The 24379-nt window shown below is 42.0% G+C and overlaps 1 protein-coding gene across 3 annotated transcripts in view; it reads right to left on the bottom strand.

Annotated features, from left to right (window-relative positions):
* Positions 1-24379, bottom strand: part of ABCC1 (ATP binding cassette subfamily C member 1 (ABCC1 blood group)) — a 57273-nt gene that overhangs the window by 5274 nt on the left and 27620 nt on the right. For 2 of the 3 annotated variants that reach the window (XM_063344037.1, XM_063344039.1), the window contains exons 13-29: positions 22352-22498; positions 21888-21975; positions 20385-20454; positions 19373-19499; positions 18037-18213; positions 16820-16987; positions 16254-16431; positions 11468-11512; positions 9489-9573; positions 8073-8211; positions 6931-7138; positions 5770-6080; positions 4726-4925; positions 4182-4308; positions 2608-2709; positions 1431-1577; positions 33-191 (exon numbers count right to left, since the gene is read on the bottom strand). In XM_063344037.1, the coding sequence (XP_063200107.1) occupies positions 33-191; positions 1431-1577; positions 2608-2709; positions 4182-4308; positions 4726-4925; positions 5770-6080; positions 6931-7138; positions 8073-8211; positions 9489-9573; positions 11468-11512; positions 16254-16431; positions 16820-16987; positions 18037-18213; positions 19373-19499; positions 20385-20454; positions 21888-21975; positions 22352-22498 (2478 nt within the window). The remainder of the gene's footprint in view (positions 1-32; positions 192-1430; positions 1578-2607; positions 2710-4181; positions 4309-4725; positions 4926-5769; positions 6081-6930; positions 7139-8072; positions 8212-9488; positions 9574-11467; positions 11513-16253; positions 16432-16819; positions 16988-18036; positions 18214-19372; positions 19500-20384; positions 20455-21887; positions 21976-22351; positions 22499-24379) is intronic. The other variant, XM_063344038.1, reaches the window with a different exon arrangement.

Here is a 24379-nt window from a genome sequence, read left to right as displayed (position 1 = left end):
GAGTTCTGGTCATGGCAGGATTTCACACTTACCTGAGGGATGATGGTGATCTTGAACCGCAAGTCATGGAGCCCTATCTTTGCAATATTAATTCCATCAATAATAATTTCTCCTTCAGCTGCTTCATTAATCCGAAACAAACCTAAAGTAAGGGAGGATTTTCCGGCTCCCGTTCTTCCAACTATTCCAATCTGTTGGGAAGAAATACAGGAACAACTTACTCCAGGAAAGAGTTAAAGCATTTCCAAGAACCTACCTGAAACTGACACATTTTTCAGAAGGCTGTCACATTTGCTGGGCTACCAACCCCCCAAAACAACCTAACAGATTAAGGCTGGTCAAAGGGGAAGAAAAAAAATCACTGGATATGAAAAAAAAACAAGAACAAAAAGTAGTCTCAAAATTTGCACGCCAAACACAGAAGTTTTCAGTTTTTCTAGAAAGGCAGATGGAATTGGGTAGAATAGATCAAGGTTTCCCTAATCCTTTTTTTGGTTCATGCTTCACAGTTACTAGTTGCTGACTTGATATTTATCTTGTTGGAATTTATAGCAAAAATACACCAGAAGCGCTCAGTTTCATACTGTACGTTTTGCTTCACAGTTAGACTGAAGTCTTCACCAATTCTTTTATTTTTTTTTTTTAAATAAATATAAAAGATTGCTGCTTTGGTTGGTTAATATATCTCTTGCCATCTGCCCATTCTAACCACTCTTGAGGTAATATTCTGCCCAGATTTGTAGGTAGAAAGCGTGCAATCAGGAAAAAAGGAAATGTCTAGCTGGATACCCCAAGTAAGGAAGCCAGACAGTACATCTGTCTTGCTGCTACCTTTTACACTGCTCTGCAAGATCACATTATTATTAGACATCCGAGAATCCACGTAGGACAGGGGCGGGACGTACATAAGCACGTGTGCAAGGAAACAGCGGGAGACATACATGTCACCGTCAGTTTGGCCAGATCCAGAGAATCTGCTCTGAGGTCCCATTTTTTTCCTGCAGTCTCACCTTGCAAATTCCACCTCACTAGATCAGGGCTTCCCCCCTCTACTTAGCAGCTCATTTTCTTGAGACTATGATTAACTTAATTTCTCTGCAGCCTATACTCCTCTTTGCTTACAGCAAACAAATGAGCAAAATTTCCTGGGAGGGGGACAGCAGACAGCAAAAACCCCACTTCCTCATGAAATCAGATCAAAAAATACTTCACAAGCCCACATAATAGTGTATCTTTATCCCATGATGCAGGACACACCTTGGAAAGGGTAAGAGCCCACTACATCTGCCAGTTACAGTAAGACTGATTCTACAGAAGTTCTTTTGGTTTTTAAGGACCCAACATACGCTACAGAACAGGGTCAGACCTCTCTGGCTTATGTATGCAGACTTATAAACAGTAACACTCTACTATAAATTCAGATTCATTACCTTCTCACCCCCATTTATGGTAATATTTATGTTTTTCAGAACCAAATCCAAGTCTTCCCGGTAACGTAAACCATAGCCTCGAAACTCAACCTTCCCCTCCTCAGGCCAGGTACTCGCCGGGGCAGTTTGTTCAATAATCCATTCAGCCTGAAAGAACCACACAAACATCTGATCAATTCCTCCTTCAACCAGAGATAGCCTCAGAGATCTTGAAGAAAGCAATTAAGAAAAACCCTTGTTGGTGTGTAATTTGCAAAAGGAACTGTGATGGTGATGGGAAGAGAGGGAAAGAGCTGCCGCAAGGCAGACGAAATGGTATATGTAGCCAAGGGCTTTGCTATCACAAGTACAACTTGCTGGAGAAATTTTCCTCTTACAAATAGAATCATACCGGCAGCACGTATTCAGATCACCTGCTTGTACACCCCCACCACAGTAAGGAAGCTGCTGGGGAAGCCAGACATGCAACTAGTAGCAGTTTAACTGAGACATAAGCACTAAAAGATTAACAAGCTGGTAAAGTAAACAGCTGCTGCCTCAGTCTCCCACAGAGGTGGGGAGAGCGGAGAACGCATCCTACTGCATTCACTGCCAATGACAAACAAAAAGTTTTTTAACTGTATAAACACAGGTCTGCTACCAAAAGCTGAGAAAAAAATTCTAGGAACGGTCCTCATAAGGTCTGGCTGCAAAAACAGTGACTCCAGTCAGGTTCAGTGACAGGCATGGCAAAGAGATGCCATGGGGAACTCTTCTCTGCAGCCAAAAGGGGCACAGCTGCAGAGGAAATGATCTGTTAGGTGATTTGAATAAAAGAAAAAAAAAAGTAAATAGTCTTTACTCCCCACACTGAGAGCAAAAAGAGAAAGAAAAAAAAAATGTTCAAGCACTTAGGAAACCAAAATATTTGTACAGCTCCACTGCTAGGCCCAGGGCAGAACAGCGCACCTCCTACATAACACGGTGTAAATACCAGTGGACACACCTCAAAAGCACCCACAGGAACTACCAGCTGAGATACAGCCTGTCCCTAGAGAGAGGACACCAAGAGCACTAAGCTCTATCCCATCCCTCAGCTCAGGACATGCCCAACTGCACTCTCCAACCCGTTCAGCTGTAGGCGAGACCTCTGAACAGGGCACTGACTTCTACAGGTATGGTGGACAACTCAACGTACCTCTTTCTCCATTTCAGCGTATTCTTTAACTCTTTCTACAGCAACGATGTTGGTTTCCAGCTCAGATGACATGCGAACCAGCCAGTTCAAGTATGCTGTAATCTGCAAAAAGAAAAGAAGTCTAGAAGCAGTTTACACTAAATATGTTACCTGCAATAAATAAAACACATATGTTTGCGTGGCAAGGTTTTGCTGGGGGAGGGGTGGGGGGTGGCAGGGGGGAGAGGTACAGGGGTAGCTTCTGTGAGAAGCTGCCAGAAGCTTCCCCTTTGTCTGACAGAGCCAGTGCCAGCCAGCTCCACGACAGGCCTGCTGCTGGCCAATGCTGAGCCCATCAGTGATGGTGGTAGTACCTTTGTGATAACATAGTTAAGAAGGAGGGGAAAGTAACACCCAAAACCGTGCAATTGCAGCCAGAGAGAAGAGTTAGAATATGTAAGAGCAACAACTCTGCAGACACCAAGGTCAGTGAAGGAGGAGGGGGAAGAGGTGCTCCAGGCGCTGGAGTAGAGATTGCCCTGCAGCCCGCGATGAAGACCATGGCGAGGCAGGCTGTCACCCTGTGGCCCATGGAGGTCCACAGTGGAGCAGATAGCACTACCTGCGGCCCATGAAGGACCCCACGCCAGAGCAAGCAGATGCCCGAAGGCGGCTGTGACCCCATGAGAAACCCACACTGGAGCAGACTCCTGGCAGGACCTGTGGCCCTGTGGGGGACCCACACTGGAACAGTCTGCTCCTGAAGGACTGCACCTTATGGAAAGGGCCCACACTGGAGCAGTTTGTGGAGAACTGTCTCCTATGGGAGGGACTCCACACTGGAGCAGGTGTGAGGAGTCCTCCACCGAGGAAGGAGAGCAGAGACAACATGTGACAAACTGTCCCCATTCCCTGTCCCACTGCAGTGCTGGAGGAGATAGAGAACTCAGGAGTAAAGTTAAGCCCGGGAAGAAGAGAGGAGTGGGGGGAACATTTTTTAAGATTTGGTTTTATTTCTCATTATCCTACTCCAATTTGACTGGTAATAAATTACACTAAATTTCCTCAAGTCAAGTCTGTTTTGCCTGTGACAGTAATTGGTGAATGATCTCTTCCTGCCCGTATCTCGACCCACAAGCATTATTTTTCCCTCCCCTGTCCAGCTGATAAGGGAAGCAATAGAGCAGCTTTGGTGGACACCTGGCATCCAGCCAGGGTCAACCCACCACAACACAAAACAACCAAAGCACTGCAAGTTCATGGAACACATAATCACAGACAAGATCTTGGCTATCCAGTGCTGGATAGGAGAAAAGTCCAGATGCCTTTAATATGCAGGGTATGAGTCGTCTTAGCCACATCCCCTCACGCAGGCAAGGCACTGAAGGAACTTTCCAGATGTTATTTGTAGGTATTATTCTCTTTCTATGTTCCTTATATTAGTTTTCCCTCTAAATCCATAGCAAGGTTCTGAATTTCTGATGCAGTCTTACAATTCAGAGTTTGGGGGTTTGTTTTTTGTTTTGTTTTGGGGTTTTTTGTGTTTTGTTTGTTTTTCTTTTTTTTTTTTTTAAAAAAAAAAAAGGTAAAATTACCTGCAGTGAGTAGGACACTGAGAGGCCAACCAGTCCTGCACTGAGTTTGTTGCGTGCAATAACTGCAAACAATGCTGCAAAGAGGACAATACAGTTCCCCACGTACTCCAGACGGACAGCGAGCCACCTGCAAGAAAGAAACGTGTAATGCATCTTTCCGGTAACTCATCCACGGACAATTAGGAACCTGGCCAACTAATGTTCTGTCACACATCTTGTTTTTGCAAAGATGAGTATTCAATATTAGTAAACCTTTCAGTTGGACAAACTCCCATCTTAGTTCAGAAATCAGCTGTGGTTAACACTGGGATGAATGAATCCAAACTTTTAAAAAAAAAATATTACCCAGAAGTAAGGCAGAAAGAAAATAAATTCAGAAGTAAATCTTAATTCCATCACAGAAGTTTAAGCAAAACGGATATATCCACACAGGATTCCCTACCCTGGACAAGTATGCCGAGAGCTGTGATTGATAAGGAGCACAGGCAGCAGAGCCATGCCCTTCCTATATAACTGCCGTTCAATATTTCAACACCACTGTTACCTGTTTGCAACAATGCTTGGATAATAAGCTTTCTGATTTTCATCCACTTTCATGTCATTCTGCTTTATGAAACGTTTCTGCTCCTCAAAGGCTCGAATGACACTGACTCCCAGGAGAGTCTCATTGAAGTGCGAATATACAGGAGAACGACTGACAGACTCAAGGCGTTTCAGCTGGCGAGATGTGGCCACATAAAATCTCTGCAAATCAAAGTATGAGAATTATGGTTACATCCAGACTGCATCTGAAAAGACAAATGGAATCATAAGAGCGCTTCCTGACATCTGGGCTGTTAGTTACAGAGATTCAACATACACATGGGAAGACCATTACATATGCTCTGCTGTCTTTAAACAACTGCCAATCCAACCATCTCATGCAATAGCCATTTTCTCCTTTTTCTTTTCTCTGCAAGCTTAGTTCAACAGTATGAAAGACACATATATCACTGCCTTTAAGGTCTACCAACGGAGCCTGATAGACTCACTAATTCAAGAGTCAAAGTCAAAATCCAGCTTCTTCTCTCCAATTTGTGCTGGCTCTACGAGATTTCTAAGAATAAAGCAAGAGTGAAGCAAGCACACCCTTTCTACACAAGACAGGAGTGAAAGCCTGTCATCATTTCTCTTGCTTGGTAAACAATTCTCCAACAAAACAAAAACAGGCACATCAGCAATGCACACATACCCCTCTACAAGCTACTCTTTTGTTTGGAAGCAAGTTTTAGAAAAGCCCATACACTTTCCATATTTGGGTTCTGAGCAACAAGCTATACAAAATTTTCCTGAAAATCTAATGGCGTTTTTATAAAGTCTGTTTGGGTATTAAAGGATTACCTTCTGCACAAAAGTCATTCTACACTTGACAACAGAAGGAAATGCTCCGCTAACATCAGCTGATCAATAAACCATGCAAAGCACAATCAGTCAAGCATGACTCAAATCAAACACATTAAAATCCATCCTAGTGCAGAGTAAGAACTGTCGTAAAATACAGAGGATGAGTGACTGCTGGTCTCGGGGGCCCCCGGGTAACACCCCTCACCTGCACAAACAAGTAGACAAGTCCCAGAGGCGGAATAATGACAGCAGCTATAGGTGTGGCCAGCAGAATGATGATACAAGCCCCAATCACATTAAATGTCGAGCCCATGAACATCTTGATGATTGGTGGAATGGTGGAGTCAATGGTATCTATCTCCTTCGAGAAACGGTTCACCAGATTTCCACTGGGTGTTCGTTCAAAGAAACTCATTGGAGACCTGAGGACATTGTGCAGCAGGTTAAGGTGCAGGTGTCGCGAAGCAAATATTCCCCCTATTGACACAACCATCGAGTATCCAAACACAGCAATACCTAGAAAAGAAAACATGGTTTTAACTGCTTCCACCTCTCACACAAAACATTTTCCTTCATTTTCATCACTTAGCATTAGCACGATCTAGCATTAGCACCCTAGTCGAGAAACTAGGGTTCACTACAGGCAGACTCAGCAATTACTCCAAGTTAAAAAAAAAAAAAATAGTATCAGTGAAAACACCACATTTCTCTCATGGAAGAAGCTGTTTCTCTGTTACAAAATTTTGTGTAATATTTGAGCACTTTCCTTGAGTAAAGACCACTGAATTTTAAGGTGTCGTTTAGTTTTTATTACAGGATTTTATGGCACTTCTGAAGTGGGGTACTTGGGGTGTTAGGTTTCATGACAAACAAACTTTGATCATAAAGAGGACACATAAAAAGCCGCTGAGCTGGCCTCCCCATGGTGCTTTGGATGGACCCTCAAACAATCAGAGGAAAGAGCACCCCACACAGCTCAGCCAGGCCATGGCTGCAAGGGATGCAGCGTAGCCATGGTCTCCTGTGAAAACCTGTCCCTGTGAACCAGGTCAGCACAGTTTGTTTACAGACCAAGGAGCCATTTCCTGGGTCATCAACCTCTGTAAACCGCTTTCATTCTTGTTTTGTACAAACAAAAGAAAACCATATTCACTTACTGAATAACTTTATAGGTTGGTTTGCTTGCCCTTTTTTTTTTTTTGTCTTTATTCACTCAAGTTTTCCATCTTTCTATGAAGGAAAAAAAAAACAACCCACACTCAAATCCGTAGCAAACTGCTGCTGCAGTTCTGGGGATACAAGGTCACCAAAAGCATTAGAAAGATTCTGAAATAGCTAATCTTAAAATAGGTAAGAGGAAGCAAACCTTGAGAAATTCCCAGTGCTCCATATACTCCCAGTCTGACATTTGTGTACTGCTGTGTCCCATTGATAACAGGATCATCTGTCCATAAACTTAGCCAGTAGTTGGAAGACAGGGAGGCTATATGATTACATATAAAGAGGAAAATGCTTAAGAAAGAGATAAAGAGTCCAATTGCTTTCATGTAGTCCCAGTACACTGTTGCCTTTACCTAAAGACAGAAGGGGGGGGAAAAAAAAAAATACTCATTGTATTCATTTTGCGGATTAAGTTTCAAAACCAGCAACGCCCGCTTCTTCAACCCCTATTTAAAGTCATTTTCCCTGCATCAGGCCATAAAACCACAACAGTTACACTCTAGTGAGCCACTCCTTGGGAACACAAGCTGCGAAGCGTTCTGTGGAGACATGCCAAACCCGACATCCTTCCAGGGCAGGCACACACCATCTTTCCCTCATCTTCGAATGGAAGAGTAGGGAGAGATCTGTCTGAAGTAACACAGTCTGAAATAACATCAGTGGCAAAGCCAAAAACTTCACTGAGGAGTTCCAGTTTTTGCCTCTTTTTACCACAAGATTACATAGCCTTTAATTAAATCCTTGCTCCACATGGCTTGTAGCCTATGATCTATCTTTAACCAGAGGATACGTGCAACACTGCTAGGAGGTGTAATTGCCATTTTCCCAGGAACTTCACTCTCAGGTTTCTCAGAAAGCCCTGGGTATCCTGGGATTAGATACTTGTGTCTACAGTGGAAACTTGGCTTAAATTCATCTGAATCAATTCCAGCTCCTTACACTGTAGGGCAGATTTCATTAGGTCACTTAATTTGTCACAACCTCTATCCAAGAAATAGCTGCAAGGTTTTCATTTCTCCTTTGAAACTTTGATGTTGTCAAGCCCATCATCTTTAACAAAAGTTTTGGCGTCAGCACTCTTTCTGCACGCAAACCTGGAGCTCAGCTTTGGGAGCAGAGGGCACAGCAACACTTCCATCAATTACTACACAAGCAGCAGCAAGTCCAAGAATCCACTCAGACCTTTCTCACCCCAGTTACATGGTCTTTGGAAGCTATTTTCTTCTGAACCCTGTGGATTTTTCTGAAACTGAAAGAGAGTACAGAAGTGGGAATGGGAGACCTTACCCTTCCGGTCTTCGCTGTGTCAGCCTCCGTTAGTTTCCAGGAATTCTTTTCAGCAAGTGGCTTCTGCAGCTCTGCTGTGCTGCTCTGGTGCTGTGACTTCCCAGTGTCTCTGCTGTATGTCGAAGCATTACTGAGTTGCCTGTTTGAAGACGTTTATTTTTCAGTCTTAGCATGATGCAGGCCAGGTGTTTACTTCATAAATAGCCTTCAATAGTCCACGGCTCCAAGTCAGTGGCTTATGTTACTCTGGTGATAATCAATCCCCTAACCAGTCATCATCAGACCACTGTTTACTACTGCTTCCCTCCTCACCTCACAGTGCACTCCTAATCCTCCCTAACACGTTCAATTCTCAAGTATCCACCTTCAGACACAAGTAACAGACTAGTCAGTCAAAGAAGTCTTGGTTGAGCAATCAAACTCCAGAAAGAAAAATGCTTAGTGATCATCAACACCAGCCTTTACAAACCTTATAATCATATATAGCGCAGCTGCTGAACTGCAAAAAGGGTACCTGCACTGGCATCAAAATGAGCAATTGTACTCCCAGGCACTCGTTAGCTTCAAGAAATGCAGTACGTCTAGAGCACCATAAGAATAAGGCACTATGAGATTGATTTTTGGGAAGGTATAATTAAAGTGATTGCCTTTGGCCTCTCTCAAGCGTAACAGCAGCTGTACTAGGTCAGACTAACGGTCCACTTAGCACTTCATCCCATCTGGCAGCAGTCAAATGGAGAAGCCTTAGGAAAGTGTAGGAAAGCCAGACTAGCCAGTACAATACTCTCCCTTTTAGGTGAGCCAAACCCACGATATCTTCCTACAACACGATTATTTCTTCAGATGGAAAGAGGAGTAGCACAAGAGCTCTGTGTGTGCAGACATGCATGTGCAACAGTCTGTACCTGCGACTGGAGCCGGGCTGCAGCCTCAGAGGTTCGTATGCCCAGGTGCTAGCAACTGGGGAGGCTGGGATCCAGGGGCAGCTATTGGAGAGTCTGAGCCCAACTACTGGAGGGATCCGCCTTGTGCATACACACATATTATATTCTCACTAGTGAGTCTCCATCCTGCTCAGTCGATAGACGGGAACAGGATGAGGCCATTTGGTGCTGTGTTTGTGTGGGTGCTCCAAGCACGTGTGACCCGTGTGGCCAGCCATGTACACGTCGTGTGTATGTACGCTCTCTGCGCGTGTGCCGGCTGGGAGTACATCATCAGCCTTGCTACTGTTGGACCTGGAGCCACGGCGCAGCAGCAGCCTCGCGTCTCTCAGGCTGCTGGATCAGGCTAACAAATTTTCCGCTAACAAATACCATAAACACCAAATTACTGTTTGTCTGTGACGGAGTAACAGGACAGAAGCCGGTAGGGGGCACAATTATGGAGAAAGGAAGAAAAAGAGAGACTACACACCTATGCATCGACTTTCCAGGGGCTTCATTCACAAGGACTCCATTTTCTACAGGCTTTCCTTCCTTTCCAGATGGACTATTTGTATCTGGGCAGGGGGGAAGTAAATTTGAAAATGGTAAGCAAAAAGATACAAAGGTTTCATTTCAATCTTAAATGCCAGATGCAGTCCTAATGTGCAAACAAAGGGAGGAACATAAGTAAGTACCGGATAACTGAACAGGTGAGCAAATAAGTTTATTTCCACCCCAACAGGTTTAGTTGCCAAGACAGTGGACATTTATTTTTCTACTAAATGTAGGTCAATAATAATATAATAAAATATGAGGACATACTTGAAGTTAAAGCATGCAATACCAAGTCACACTATAACTCACTCTGTGGGGGGGGAAAAAACAAAACAAAACAAAAAAATCCCCAAAGCAATCCAATGACTCCTTTTCAAACCACATATTCTACACAGTTAACTATAAATTATTTTCATTTTAGAATGCAATGAGAACACTCTAATAAATGGCGGAGTGAAGCTGTAAGAGGAGAAGGCATGTGCTATTAACTTTGACCCTTCCTGCAAAATTAAGAGGAAACAACATGCAAACGCATGGTGTTTTTAAGCTACCATAGGAATCAGATTAGTTTAAGCAAAAGATCTTTCTATGAATGTCACTTCTCAAAAAAAAAAAAAAAAAGTCATGTTGTCTCACAACATCCCATTTGTAACCAGATGCAGCACATAGGAGGCAACTGTCTAAAACATTTCACAAAAGCTGTCAGCTTGAAACATTAAGCTTTCTCTGAGCAACTTAATTCAGGGCCACGAGTAAAATTTCTACATTCAAGTTGTGTCATCATTTTCCTAATACTAAACAAATGACCGACTCCTAAAATACTGTCAATTAAATGGAATTCCGTTTTCAAGTATGAAAGTTAATTCAGAATATGTAACAAAAAAAAGAATTCTGCACTTTAAAGCATTTATGCAATGCATAGTTTACGCAAACAAAAAAGCCCACCTGCATCTATTCAAAAGATATGCAGGAAAATTTGTGTAGATCCAGAGTCTGCAGTTTTCATGTTTTTATGCTAAAGCAAAATATATGCATAAAACAGCTTATCAACACATTAAGCGTGGACTGTTTAAACAAAGCTATTTCCTCCTGTGTCTGCAAACTGAACATTGGTCCATTACTCTAAAACCACAAAGCTAAACTGTTCAGTGTGGCCTAGAAGCAGAAAAAAAAAGCAGAAAATGTGAAAAAGTGAGAAGTTCAATGATTTAATTCTTATTTTTATTTATCTGAATGAGAGCAAACCCATATGGGACTGCTGGTTATTTTAAGCACTTGACAGCATGTCTTTTGAAAAGCTCCCATATGAAAACCAGCAAGCATTCCAGCGACATATCGCTTTAGAGCATCACTGAAGTTCTAAACCCACACGAACAAAACAAAACCACAAATAAACCATCCTCCCCTAGCAGCTCTTAAATTTGGCTTTGTGTTGTAAGCTACAAAGATTTCCTGCTCATACGGCATTTTCCTCTTGAGAACAAAAAATGCTCAAGATTGCTACAGTAAATTTGGCATGTGCACCTAGGGTATAAACTCACCAAGGAGGGCTCTGTGGGAACAGCTTGCAAGTACTGAATACACATATGGGAACAAAAAGGACCTTAGGGGCTCAACCCTGGACAATGCCGCTCTCGGCACTCTCACTACACTCCTAAATCCAGGGAGCATCTTCAAAGTTTATTTAAAGCTTCCTCATGGAAGTGTTCAAGATAAAGAATTGCTGCGGATGAGTTATCTACAAGTTCACACACCAACTGTTGTAGCATCACACAAACAAGTAACATGCAAGTCAAGCAGATACCTTCTATTATGCAGACAAAATTATTCCAAAAATGACTCAAGGAACCGCAGCTACTCATACTACTCCCATACAAGCACTAATATAAAGCCACATGGTACAAAAGCAGTTACCTGTTTCCAGAGGTGGAATCGTTCCTTCTAACGAAGGATCCGAGTCTAAAAGTATATATAATTAACTTTTTCCAGAACACACTCAACCATTTTCAATCTTTACAAACACAAATGCATCTAAGTAGCACAACCTAAACCACAAAACCATAAATGTCCAAGGCAGGATCAAATTTGCTGAAGTGGACCTCTTTTTAATCCCAAGCCTCATACGCAGTCACAAAAGACAAACTTGAGGAAAGAGAAAAAATCCAAGTCAGATGGCTATGAGTGACAGAAACTTCCCTTCTTTCAAGACATGCACTAATGAAGAAAGAATCACAAAAAAGTGACTAGATCTAAAGTAGCCTCACTATGTACAGGGAACTACCATATGCATTTTCCCCAGTGGTGGGAAAAGAGACTTCATTCAAGAATCTTAAGAGAATCCCTGACCTTAACATAAAAGATGCAAAGCATCATATTTTTAGAGTAGCAACTTTCGTCCACATCTCTCCTCCCAGAGCTGTGCTATTCTGCCTTGCTTTAGTCATGCAACTGCAAAGTCAGAAGGAGAGCTGTGGTAGCACAGGTTTTCTTAGTCCCATCTACTGCGTAGTCCCCAGTCATCATCCTACATATAGACAGATTAGTAAGAAGCAGCAAGATATTTAACTCTTCCAAGCATCTTGACACTCTAACAGCACTCATCTTGAATCAGTATTTGCTTCTGACATTCGGGGCAGAGGCTGCAAACAGGACACAGGAAAAAGCTGAATTATGATAGAAGAAAAATTAATTTAAGATAATTATTTCCCAACACAGATAGATGTTTCCTGAATTACCACTCAGGTCCAGACTCCACAACAACATCTGGAAAAAGAGCCAAACATCTCAATATTTAACTCTTGCCTTCCAAGGAGTCACAAAGGAGAGAAGCACCTATCCCTACAGGCATCATACAAGCAATCCTAACTATCCAACGCTGCTATAAGCTTAACTCAGGCACAATACACAGGTGTACTGCACTCTACTGGGAGACAGTGTTGATCTTGAAGGCACAATGCTTTTCCTTGCGATATGAAACTCCAGACCATAACGCAGAGTTAATTTTTATTATTAAATACACACTACTACCTAGTGTATAATACAAAGCCATTGAGCAAGGAAACTATCTTCCTTCCAAATTCAGCACTTGAAAAATAAATCTAAATTTATTTTGTTTTCTCGCTGCTGCAACTGGGAAGCAATTTATACAGAGGCTGTGCAAGGCCCTGCAAATCTTACTCCTGTACCATACTGTCTTTTCCAGAGAGTAGACTTCTACTTTGTACAGGACAACAGCTGGAATTTGAGGAATTAAGTCCACAAAAATTAAGAAGAAAAAACCCAAAGACATTCACATTGAAAAGCTACAAGTGGCAGATCAAGAAACTTCCTCTCAAAATATGCAAGATATGCAGATTGTTGAACTAAACTCTACAGTCCAGACCCTGAGCAGTTCTAGAGTACTTTTACCCTCCTCTCCCTCCAAACCAAAACTGAGTAAGCCTGTTGTGCTGAGAATTCTCATATTAAAAAAAATTTAAAAAAAAAAAAAATGAACTGAGTAGCCACTGAAAGGTCTTTCAGCTTTTTATTTGATTGCAAAGTCAGAGCCAAACACTGGGGAGGGAGCCATCTGAAGCACAGCCCACACAATGTAAACAAGAGTTAGAATTACTAATTGTGCTGTACATCTCTAGCTTTCAGGCACTGCAGTCAAGACCGAAGACGAACCAGACAGTTAAAAAATATTTCAACCTTATTGTGCAGTTGCACTTCTGTGGAGCCACTTTTACTCCCCACAAACACTAAAAATAGCTCCAGGCTGTTCAAGGACAAATCAAAGTTTATGCTGAAGCCATTTGGAAAAAACAGCAAAACCCCAACCCACACACATATTAAAACAAAACGTCTGTTGCATTAGTTTATATGGGAGACACGGGAAAATGGTCAAAAGAAAGGTAATCTTAAGGTAACTATTTGCTAGCTCTACAGCAAGAGGTATTGCAGCAACAGCTACAAGCCTGGAGGGGCAGGGCAGGACAACGGATGGCACCAAAAAAGGAACAAACTCACAGGAGCCAAGGGCACATGTATGACTCCAGACCGATCTGCCCAGGCAGGAGTACCAGCATCAGCGTATCAGCCACGCTAAGTGCCAGAGAATGGAACAACTGCTAAAGGCAAGAATAATTGGGATGCTTTTCATAAAACCTGGTAGGTTATTTTACATGTAGTTCCAGTTACTTTAGAGAAGATTATACACTGTAGGTACAGTAAGGCATCCATTTCATGTATCCACAGCTGAAAGCAGCAGTGCTGCACATTTCACTCCCTGTGGCTTAGCAGCTACTGCTGCCATCCTTGTCACCATCTTTTGCATCAAGTAGGATGCTGGAGAAGAAGAGGGGGCTCACACCTCTCCTCTGAGCCATCCCAAAGCCTAACACTGGGGCAGCTTTGTGGAGTGGTGAGTTTTCGCCAGGCACAGAAGAAACATGGTGAAGCTGAGGATGGGAAAGGCAGCAGTACAGCACGCAGACTGCAGGTAACCCTGGAGAACCCCGATGGGAGAGAAGGGCTGGGGGGAAATGGGGACCAGAGTCACAGCCAAACCTCAGAGGCTGGGCAGGAGAGGCTTTCCCACCCTTGCAGAAGCAGGATGTAGTCCAGCCAGAAAGCACCAATCCACCGTTTTCTACTTTGCTCCAGCTTGCATGCTTTCAGGCTGCCAACATGTAGCTTCAGACATAAGGGAGCCTCCCTTTTAAAGTGGGTGTGCCCATCCCCTCCAGCTAGCTCAGACTGACTCCCATCACAGATACGGTGTTTATCCAAGAACCTGTGATTTGTAATATTTAGTTATCTTCTACACCTCTGATAGATGTTAATATTATCCCTGTGAACCAGACAAATAATGCCCCTATTTTTCACTTTTCACCACCGGCAGAGGATCACTCAACCAAAACTGAGAAACAAATTTGCTGCAAATAGGCCAGCCCTGTGATACAGCAATCCTCTCCGAATCACCAGGGCCATACTGAAGTTAAAAGTGCCTTTTATTAGACAACTGCAGAGAAGCATGGCAAAAGATAAAGCACTGTCTCACTTTCCAGAAGAAGATTCAGTATTTAAAGGGAAAAGCAGAATAACTTGGTTTAATATGAAGGACTCCAAAAGCTACCATACACTTGGAAAAGGGAGGGGAGAAGCATATTAAAGGAGGCAAATCTCTGTACAAGACAACTTGTTAACTTCCTAGGGAAGCGCTGAGAAAATTTGTCTCCGGAACTCCCTTACGCTGAAGATTGCAACAAGTCTGACCAGTAGCTATAGGAGCACCTACAGAATTACACAGAAGTTAGCTGGATTCTGCTTCCATAAAATCTCTTCCTGCGATGCTTTTCACAGTGGGATTCCCCACCCATACAACACTCGCTGTTTATAGTGTCCACCCAAACTCGCATCCCAGTGTGCAGAGCACCAACGGAGACGCATCAAGAGACCTCTCCCAGAGGAGAGCTAGGCTACAGCTGAGCATCCTGACCTTGAGCCTCAGCTTGACACATCGCCCCCAAATCCAACTCCTCATCAGGGATGGCTGGACACATGAGAGGGAGCCAGGAGAAAGTGCCACCTTGGGCATCCAGGGAACAGACTCTGCTTGTTCACAGCCTCCAAAGGCAGTCTGTGTTGCCAGCCTGGATAGCAGAGGGCAGCTTCAGAGAATAAGGCAGACCATCACAGCCCTCACACAAGGAACTTTTAGACAAACATCAGCAGCAGCCCCTTTCCAAAGGCCACCATTCAACACCTCTTTAACGCTTCCCAGCTTCATCAGCGCTTCCCAGCTTCATCAGCGCTTCCCAGCTTCATCAGCGTAGGTAAGTGTGGCACCATTTCTGTTTTGCCTGTGACATGCATATGAGGAATGGACTAAAAAATGCCTCTGCTTTCCCACTAGGGAATGGGTGGGAACAATGGGTCTTCCAAATGGAAGATGGAGGGAAAAGTGGGTTCAGTCCCTTCCTTGATCTGGAGAGCCTGCTCTGCAGCACTGAGCAGCAGGGATTTGCTACCAAACAGGCCTCAAGTGCACGCCAACAGCTTAACCCGTCAGCACAGCACAAGCTCCCCTCATACTTTTCAACATGAGCCCATGGAGGAGCGTCAGGAAATCACCACAGGCAAGCTGCTGAAGAAAACTGGCTGGAGGCAAGAGACTAAGTTCCCTTATGGAAATCCAATAATGCAACCGTCTGTAGGTGTAAAAAAAAAAAAAAAAAAACCACACTACATCTGAAGTATATTCCTATATCAGTGCAGCTCTACAGCTGTTTTGTAAAGAAAAAGCAGGAGTCAGGGATGCCAGCTAGAAAAATGAGCTGCTGCTTCCTCCTCCCCTTCCCCAAAGGAATTATCTGCATAAAAAAGACACATCCTAATAAGTACAGGAAGGTTGTATAAACCCTATCTGGCCTTTACTTGATCTCACAAGCATCTGAATTTTGCTCTAAGCGAGAGGAATTTTACAACAGATCCACTCCACATTTTCTGAGATTTTAAGAAAGAATGTGCGTTTAATCTCGCAACATTCAATGCCCTGAAGAAAGAAGCACCTCTAGGTATAGGTATATCACAATATATCACAAGAAATAATAATTTCTGTTAACTTTCCTTCTGCAACTAATATTTCTCCTTTAATGTGACTCCCTTAACATTCCACACATCAGCTTATCCCGTAAGAATTTATTTGTAAGCTTACCACTGTTTTCCATGCTTTGTTCAGCATTAGCATATGTACGAAGAAACTCAGCAAAAGCCCCATCTTGCTTCAGCAGCTCCTGGTAGGAGCCCATCTCAGAGATTTCTCCATCAGTCATTACCAGAATTGTATCCATCTGAGGCAGATAATTGATTGCGTGGGTTACCAAAACCCGTGTCTAAATAGCAAAAAAAAAAAAAAAAAAAAAAGTTTTTTCTAACATCTCAACATCTCAAATACAATGGTTGAACTACTGTTCTGCTGGCTGAATTCTGTGTATAACATAGTAATAACTATGGACAGGCATGCAGCATTATTAAGAAAAAAATACTGTCCTTGTTTTGATTTTTGCATCAAAGAATTCTGAATTACAGAAAACAGAGCACATTTCATTATAAAAACTCACTATTTTATGAAAGTCCTCTAAAAATCTCAGAAGGATCCCTTCATTTTTCAGATGTTTGAAACAAAAGCCTGAATACACAACTTGACAAACTTGGAATCATTTGAACTCAGCAAAGAAAAACAAATCATTCTCTAGAGACAAGTAACTCATTATGACATACTTTATTTTTCAGGATTCCTTTTGGTCCAATAACTTTTTCAAAAATATGCTTCCCAACATGAGCGTCAACAGCTGATAAAGGATCGTCAAATAAATAGACATCTGCATTACAGTAAACCGCCCTAGCAAGACTGACTCGCTGTTTCTGTCCTCCAGACAAATTCACACCCTGGGGAAACAAGAAAATATGATCCTTTATTTACAGCTGAAGAGAGATGTCTTGCTACAGTTTGTGAAAGACAAGTCATAGGTGGTTTATGCGAATTAGAGAAATTTCAACATTGTATGAAACGCATCTCCATCACGAATAATTCCACTAGCACAACAGCATAAGCAATCACGGTTAAAATCCTCTTGGAAGGAAGCACAGCTATTAAGTTCTTGCTGTCAGTGAGGGGCTAGACAAAGAAAAGTGTTTGCTAGCAATTTGCTAGCAATTAACCCAGACTGACCTACCTAATTTTGTACGTTCAGAGGCTACTTTTTTTCTCAGCTGTAATTCTGCAGTGCTGCCTCTGATTTAATAAACAAACTCTGTTCACATCCTACAGTCTGGTTGTCCTGCTGACCAATAAGAAAGATGAAGCTGCACCTTTTACTGAATCTGCAGCTGTCAGCTATACCCCACCTATAACTAGTCAGCAGGCAAAGCACATATCCCTACATCTCCCTGTCTTCTCGGGTACATCAGCTTGGCAGAACACTGAGCAGGTTACAAACACATACCCTGCTTGCCATGTGGTTAGGGGACACCTGGATTTGCTCCCATAACAGAGCACTACAACATGGATGCAAGTTTCTAAACCCCACACCACACATACACATACTTTTGCAACCAAGTGCCAGTTTTGGGGTAGTGGTTGTTTTGGGGATTTAGGGGTTTTGGGGGAGGGGCTTGTGAGTTTGGGGAAGGGGGATGTTTGCTTGTTTTAAATGAAACTGAAGCGTTCAGGAGATTCTTCTCTTCCTGTTTCCATACATTTTTCTGCTCTATAACAATGGGAAGATGCTTTTGCATTCGTAATTGAGGACAGGCTTCCTCCCCTTTGAGGCTTAAAGACAATGAAAACATTCCATTAAAATTTGCCTCTTATTCTAGAGGATTTCTACTCTGAATGTTTTAAATTCAATACAACTTTAAGATAAAGTAGAATAGAAGTCATATTGCCTTAAGTACAAAGCAATAGCACTGTTATGGTAGAGTGGGTATTTAAATACCTTTTCTCCTATTTCTGTTTTGTCTCCCGTAGGAAGAATCTCTATATCAGGCAGCAGCGCACAAGCCTCAATCACACACTTGTACCGGTTCTCATTCATCTCCCTTCCAAAGATAATGTTATCTTCCAGAGTTGCATTTTGGACCCAGGCTTGCTGAGGAACGTAGGCTACTGAGCCCTGCAAGAAAAAGAAAGTTCCTTATTCGGTACTTTAGACTAAAAGTCTGTACACAAAGTCAAAGCACAGCAGGGCTTTGAGAGGCAGACGGTGCTAACCACCTCACAAATGGCCTATGGTCATTTCAAAACTGCAGGAAGTGGTTCTTGGGCTACCACCTCCTCCAAAATGTTATTTTTATAATCTTCTCTACAAGTGAATTTAACAAAGTGTGTTGGTGGAAAATAAAGGACTTCAAACAAAACATGATTCACTAACATAAACTTGGAATAAACTTTTGCCTAGAGAGTATGTTTGCACAATTACTGAATGTCAAAAGTCATTAGTTTTTTCATAGCATTATAAATTATGCTCTGCATAAAACAATTTCATCAGCAATGCAAGTATTTCACAAATGCACCCCTACCAAGGCATTTTTGAAGAAAGGAGGGAAAGTAATTTTTATTTAAAAGTAACTTTAAAAGGAAAAGATTGAGCTACTGCAAAGTATTTTGCTTTGAAGATTAGTTCTGCCTTCTCTTTCTGCACAAACGATCAGTGATTCCGATCTCACCTACTTTATTTTTTCAGGACAATTTTGGAGATGACCAAAGGTGCATTCTTTTAAATGCAACATATTTGTTTCATCTTAAAATAATTCTCTTTCCATATATTACAGTAGCAGTGAAATCCAAAACAAATACTTTTTCCTTATTTACAGGTCATTTTTCCCCTGTGAGATCTGTGCAACTCTGATGTCTAAGAAAGTGCAAACGACAACAGCAGCTTCTCCCATGTTTGAGTATCTGGGTGTACCCTCTCTCCTTGTAATGCTCTGATGTCTAAGAAGGTGTGAACCTCAGGCTGGAGGATGTATAATGGAGTCTCCTCGCCTCATGCCTGGCTGCCAACAAGACTCACCAGGATACTTATCTTTGAGACCTCCATCATTCTGTTTGACTAAATCTGAAACCAACAGATTTAGAAGTTGTTGGGTCGAGGCTTAACAGGCAATTACACAGAGTGCAGGCTAAGGCATACACATGGCTTGCCAGGAAGTCAGGCTAAAAAAGGTACTAATTTGAAAGGCTGTCTCTTCTCCTCTTAACACCACTTGGTAATCTAGAATCCCTCTGGCAATACCCACGAACAGCTGAACAATTCTTCAGACACATCACACCTTGACAACCACGTAGCCTTCTTTTTTGTCCATCTCCCCCAGTAAAGCAGACAGCAATGAAGACTTTCCACAGCCAACTTGACCAACAACAGCTACCAAGGAGCCTTCAGGAACAGTGAAATTAATGCTGAAATAAAATGCACATAATTCAGCCTTGCTTGCTGGCACATCCCAGTAGTTAAACAGTCTATTGAACAGCCCATATAAAGCCAGATGCAATGCGAATACCTACTGCAAATGCTGACACAGCACAGAAACTTTAACTGTTTGCAAATGCAAACAGTTCAGAAAAATTCAGAAAGCACCCAGCTCTTCTTACACTTAGGATATAGCGTCTTAATATGTAATTAGTCAAAAGGGGAACACAACCTGTCTGATATTTCTCTCAAATCTTCTGTGAACACAAATGTAAATACCAATGGATGCTTCCCAAACAGCATCCTTGCAGAACATGCAATTTAAGACCCAAGAAAGAGCAGCCAAAATGAAGGAAGGGGGCAGGGCACAGGGAAGACGCTACTTGTAGCTGCATCACCCCAGTTACTTCATTAGTCACGTGAAGAGTTCTTCACTGGTTTTCTGCAGTACAGGAATAAAGGATGGCTACAGTTCAGCGAGAGTAAGATTTTAAAAGGAAGACTGAGGACACAGAGCAAACATGAGGCACTAGGGATAATTACGAGGGGCTAATCTGGCTGCATCCTCTAGATGGAGCTCCTCCCATCTGCAGCACATAGCAAGAGCTTGAAATCTCTGAGGCTTTCCCTGCTCCCATTATACTTCTTCATACTCCCCTTTATGCATTCCATATATAAAATATACTTTTTAAATTCCTCTAGTTCGTGAAGACCCTGGTTTAAAAAACCAAACATATAAATATAGAACAAGTGTTATTTGTTCTCCTGTTCCTTTAAGGCAACAAACTCTTCTGCATATAGATTTTATAGTTCAAATACAGGTCATTTATGATACAACAAGATTACAGAGCAGAATAAAGGGTACTAATTCTTACCTGTTCAGTGAAGGAGGATCATTTTTGGACCAGCTGAACGTTGCATTCTTTACAACAATGCTTCCTTCAGCTGACAAATAGAAAATTCGTATTTATACAAGCGCCAACGAAAGCAGCTGAATTGCATGCTCAGGATCATGACACAGAAGTCAATCTAAGCACAGATAGGCAGAGGTATAAAGCTACTTTTTCAGGCGAAAAACAACCCACTGCTTACCAAAAGCTTGTGTTCTGCTTTTACTGAATTTATCAAGACAGCATTAGTTCTGAGGTTACACTTATTCAGTAACAAGGAGGTACATGAAATGTCAACTATACAGAGATCCTGACTTATTCAGCTGCACCTTCCTTTATCCAACGCCCCTGCAGCACTGCAAAGTCAGTTCAGCAAACCAGCAGCCACAGGCTGACTTGTGCTTCAGTGGAGGCATCAGCTAAACTGCCAATTCCATGTGTGAAGCCAAGTTACTACAAGAATGACAGGGGAAAATGAAACTACCAAATAAGGTCGCATTGTACTGGCAGCTGTAGATTTTGAGAGTGTCAACTCAAAATATACCACTCCTAATTCAACCAAGTATGCCATAAATAGCTAGCCTAGGTAAATATTTACATTAGTATGCAAGTGAAGCCCACTATGGACCAAAAAAAAAAAAAAAAACCAAAAAAAAAAAACCAACAACAAAACCCCACACTGAAGATCTGTGAGCAATATTTTCATGGTTATCAGATGAGAAAGGGGAAGAGATACTCCCAAAAGGAAGATGGGGGCAGAGGGGGGGACAAAAAAAAAAATACAGTAGATGACTGCTTACTGGAAAGCCAAGTGACTAAAATGATATAGAGCTGAGCTAACCACATGAGAGGCAGTGATGGGGATTTCACTATCTTTGTAAAAAGGAAGTAAGAAAAATCATTTAGAAGTGACTGACGCAGGTGAAGTCAAGTTTTGTTTTGCAAGAAAAAGGGCACTAGTTTTTCAGTAAATCTGCGTTCACATTTATCTGTCTCCTAAATGGCTCTATATAACCGGACCAGCAATGCTGCGTACAGTGGGAGCCATGCTGGGAGTAACGCCCTTTGCATTTACCAGAACTGGGACTTATCATTTCTCCTTCAGGGGTGCTGAATGTTACATGGTGGTTGTTCTCCAAAATGCTGGGTTTTGTCACAGCATTAATTATGATTCTGTTATATGCCTTTAAATTTCAAATGACTACAATTAAAACAGCCTAACAAGTAATTTTTAGAGTGACCATCTGTGTCTGGATGCGACCATCCTGTAGTTTGGACACAGGAGTGGGGGAGAGAAAATAAATTACCTGAGAAGGTGGCAGAAACTTTATGTAATTTCATTTTACAAACTCCCTTCTCTGCCTTCTGGCTAAAATTATCAGTGGAATCTATCAAAATGCAGTAAGTTTGTTACAGAAAGCAAAAGAAATGCTGCAAAGCCACCCCAAACCTGTACACACTGATTTTCAACAGGAAAACAAAACTCACCCTCTGTGATGGGAACTCTGATAATGCTGTCTGGATCTAACTCTTCATGAGACAGGAACACCCTAAGGCGCTTCAAGGAGACACTGGCCTGCATGGGAAACGGATGTAAAACCATCTCATACTCCACTCGTTATATTTAAGAGCCTGTTGTTTTGCACCACATATACATTACATCATTATTATGCACTCCCAATCCTTCCTTAAAACCATTGCATGGTTTCTTGCATAGTCATCACACTTGTACTTCCCAAACCACAAGAACTACGGTTGATTTTGGGAACACCCATCCACCCTTAACCAGGATTGATAATTTTGCTTGCACAGGTCTTAACACAGGAAATTCAAAGCTCCCTTGCTGAGGCAGCTGAATTTCACCAGTGGACGTTCTCTAAGCACAGGAACGTAACCTTTCCACCCAGTGGCTACTTCTGCACAGAAACACCAGTTAATGACTGAAGCCTTACTTCTACTATGCTGCTGATAACCATAGGAAGCATGTTCAATGGAAATCTGAGGATGTTGAATAATGCTAGGGAAACAAATGCCTTCTGAGCATCCAAGATGTTGTTCTTGTCTATTGTGACGTACACAGCAAACGTGGACAAGGCAACCTGAAACAAAGTGTAATGGTTACAGTTAGGGTCACATTTTTTAAAGCCACTAACTCAGGAGTCACAACAGTCTGATAACTGGACTCAGAGATCTAAAAAAAATCAAAGAGCAATGTTCTGGTAACTTCCTTGTCCCTGATAAGCTTTTTGCTAAACAAACATTTGCTTTAAATCTATTGTTGTAGAAAGAAGTTGATGGCTCCTCTTGGAAAGGTGTCAAGTGCTCACTTTCTTCACATAGCAAGGGTGACAACACAAATGCCCCAGGTTATTTGTGGTCACACTGCAGGAGAAGGGAAGGAGAGGAATGATCACTAGTGGTTCTTGCTGCCATCTTCAGTTTTAAGGCACTCCCCACGGTACCAGATATTGGATCAGTAACATATATAGACATAAAAGATAGAATCCCAATGCTAACCCATTTTGTATTTTGTAGAGACTACCTCAACCCTAGATTTCCAAGTGCAGCCCACTTTATCATGGACAGATTGTTTTCCAAGAAACTTGAAATGTTACTGCATTACAAAGATGAAACTTTATAGTACCTAAACAGTTCACAACAGAAAAGCTTAAGATCCGTGCTGAACAAGAAAATTACATTGAACCATTGTTATCATCAATCGTAAGGTATAAAAATAACTCAAAAAATCCATACTTATCTGCATTTTGTTAAAAATACGTTGATGAGTAAATTATAGTAAAATTACAGTAAACTAAGTAAAACCTTAGAGTGTACTGGAAGATCCAGCAACTCTTTCCCACAGTCTGCCACTGTGGGCATCAAGGAATCTCAAGGTAGGCTAACCTTTGGCATTCCCGCTCCCACAGGACTTGAAACAATTAGCTCAAATGCCTAACAGTCTCATCTAAGCACAGCATCCATTGAAGACATTAGTATTTGTTAAAAATCTGACTGCTGTGAGGACATGTATTGTTCTTCATACTGCGGCTGACTCAGCTGTGCCTGGTACAGTAGCTTGTTTGTACAACCCTTAGTTTGGACAACCATATCCCAGGGAGAAAGCCCTCCCACAGAGATCAAAAACAAGACTGGGTCCAAAGAATAACCTCAGAAGCAGCATGTCTGCACTCTTGTGTTACCAGCAATTAGTCTGAAATACACCCTTATCAGCACACACAGCAGTAGGGAGGGTACTACAAAATTAATAGTTCATGACACCATTATTAAACAATGTTTTAAAGAGCCCTGGTCACAGAAACAGGAGAAGGAATAGAGGAAATAAAGAGTTTTGCATGGCAAAAGTACTTTCAAGTAGGCACTTACAATAATTCTTTAATCAGAAGTTCATAAGAACACACAGGAATGAACAAAAGTCCAAGAAACAGGATGTTAAAGAGCAGCCTTGCACTTCGGTCTGAACCAATTCTGACCCAGTGGCAAACACCCTACGGTGTAGGGCCACTGCCGCACTTTCACATGTGTGCTGAAACAGAGCTACTCCTTAGGCAATTGTCTTCTTAGACTCCACAGAACAGCATTAAAGGAGTCCACCTGCAGAGTTTTATTTAGAAACTTCATTTAATAATGTATTTATATTAAAAGCATCTCAGACTTCTTTTAGAAAAGCATTCACTTAAGAATGCAGCTGATGTTTCCTACCCAGGGCACTGCTGCTTCTGCCTTTCATCATGCCCAAAACATAATGTAAACACTAAAAATGTTTGCAGGAAAGGAATCTGAGACTGGAAAGTACACTTAAACACCTTCAACTGGAACAGCACATATTTTATCCTAATGTAGTCATAGCTTTTATTTGCTTCTGCAGACAAGAGCAATGGCCCCTTGTTCAAATAGGGTCTGAAGCAATTTTGATGTGATCTCACCCTTGTCTCCCTTTTATTAGTTTAAATGTAAGCTAA

This window comes from Chroicocephalus ridibundus, chromosome 8 (genome assembly GCF_963924245.1).
Source record: "Chroicocephalus ridibundus chromosome 8, bChrRid1.1, whole genome shotgun sequence".
Lineage (NCBI taxonomy): Eukaryota > Metazoa > Chordata > Aves > Charadriiformes > Laridae > Chroicocephalus > Chroicocephalus ridibundus.
This window is presented reverse-complemented; position numbering and strand designations above follow the sequence as displayed.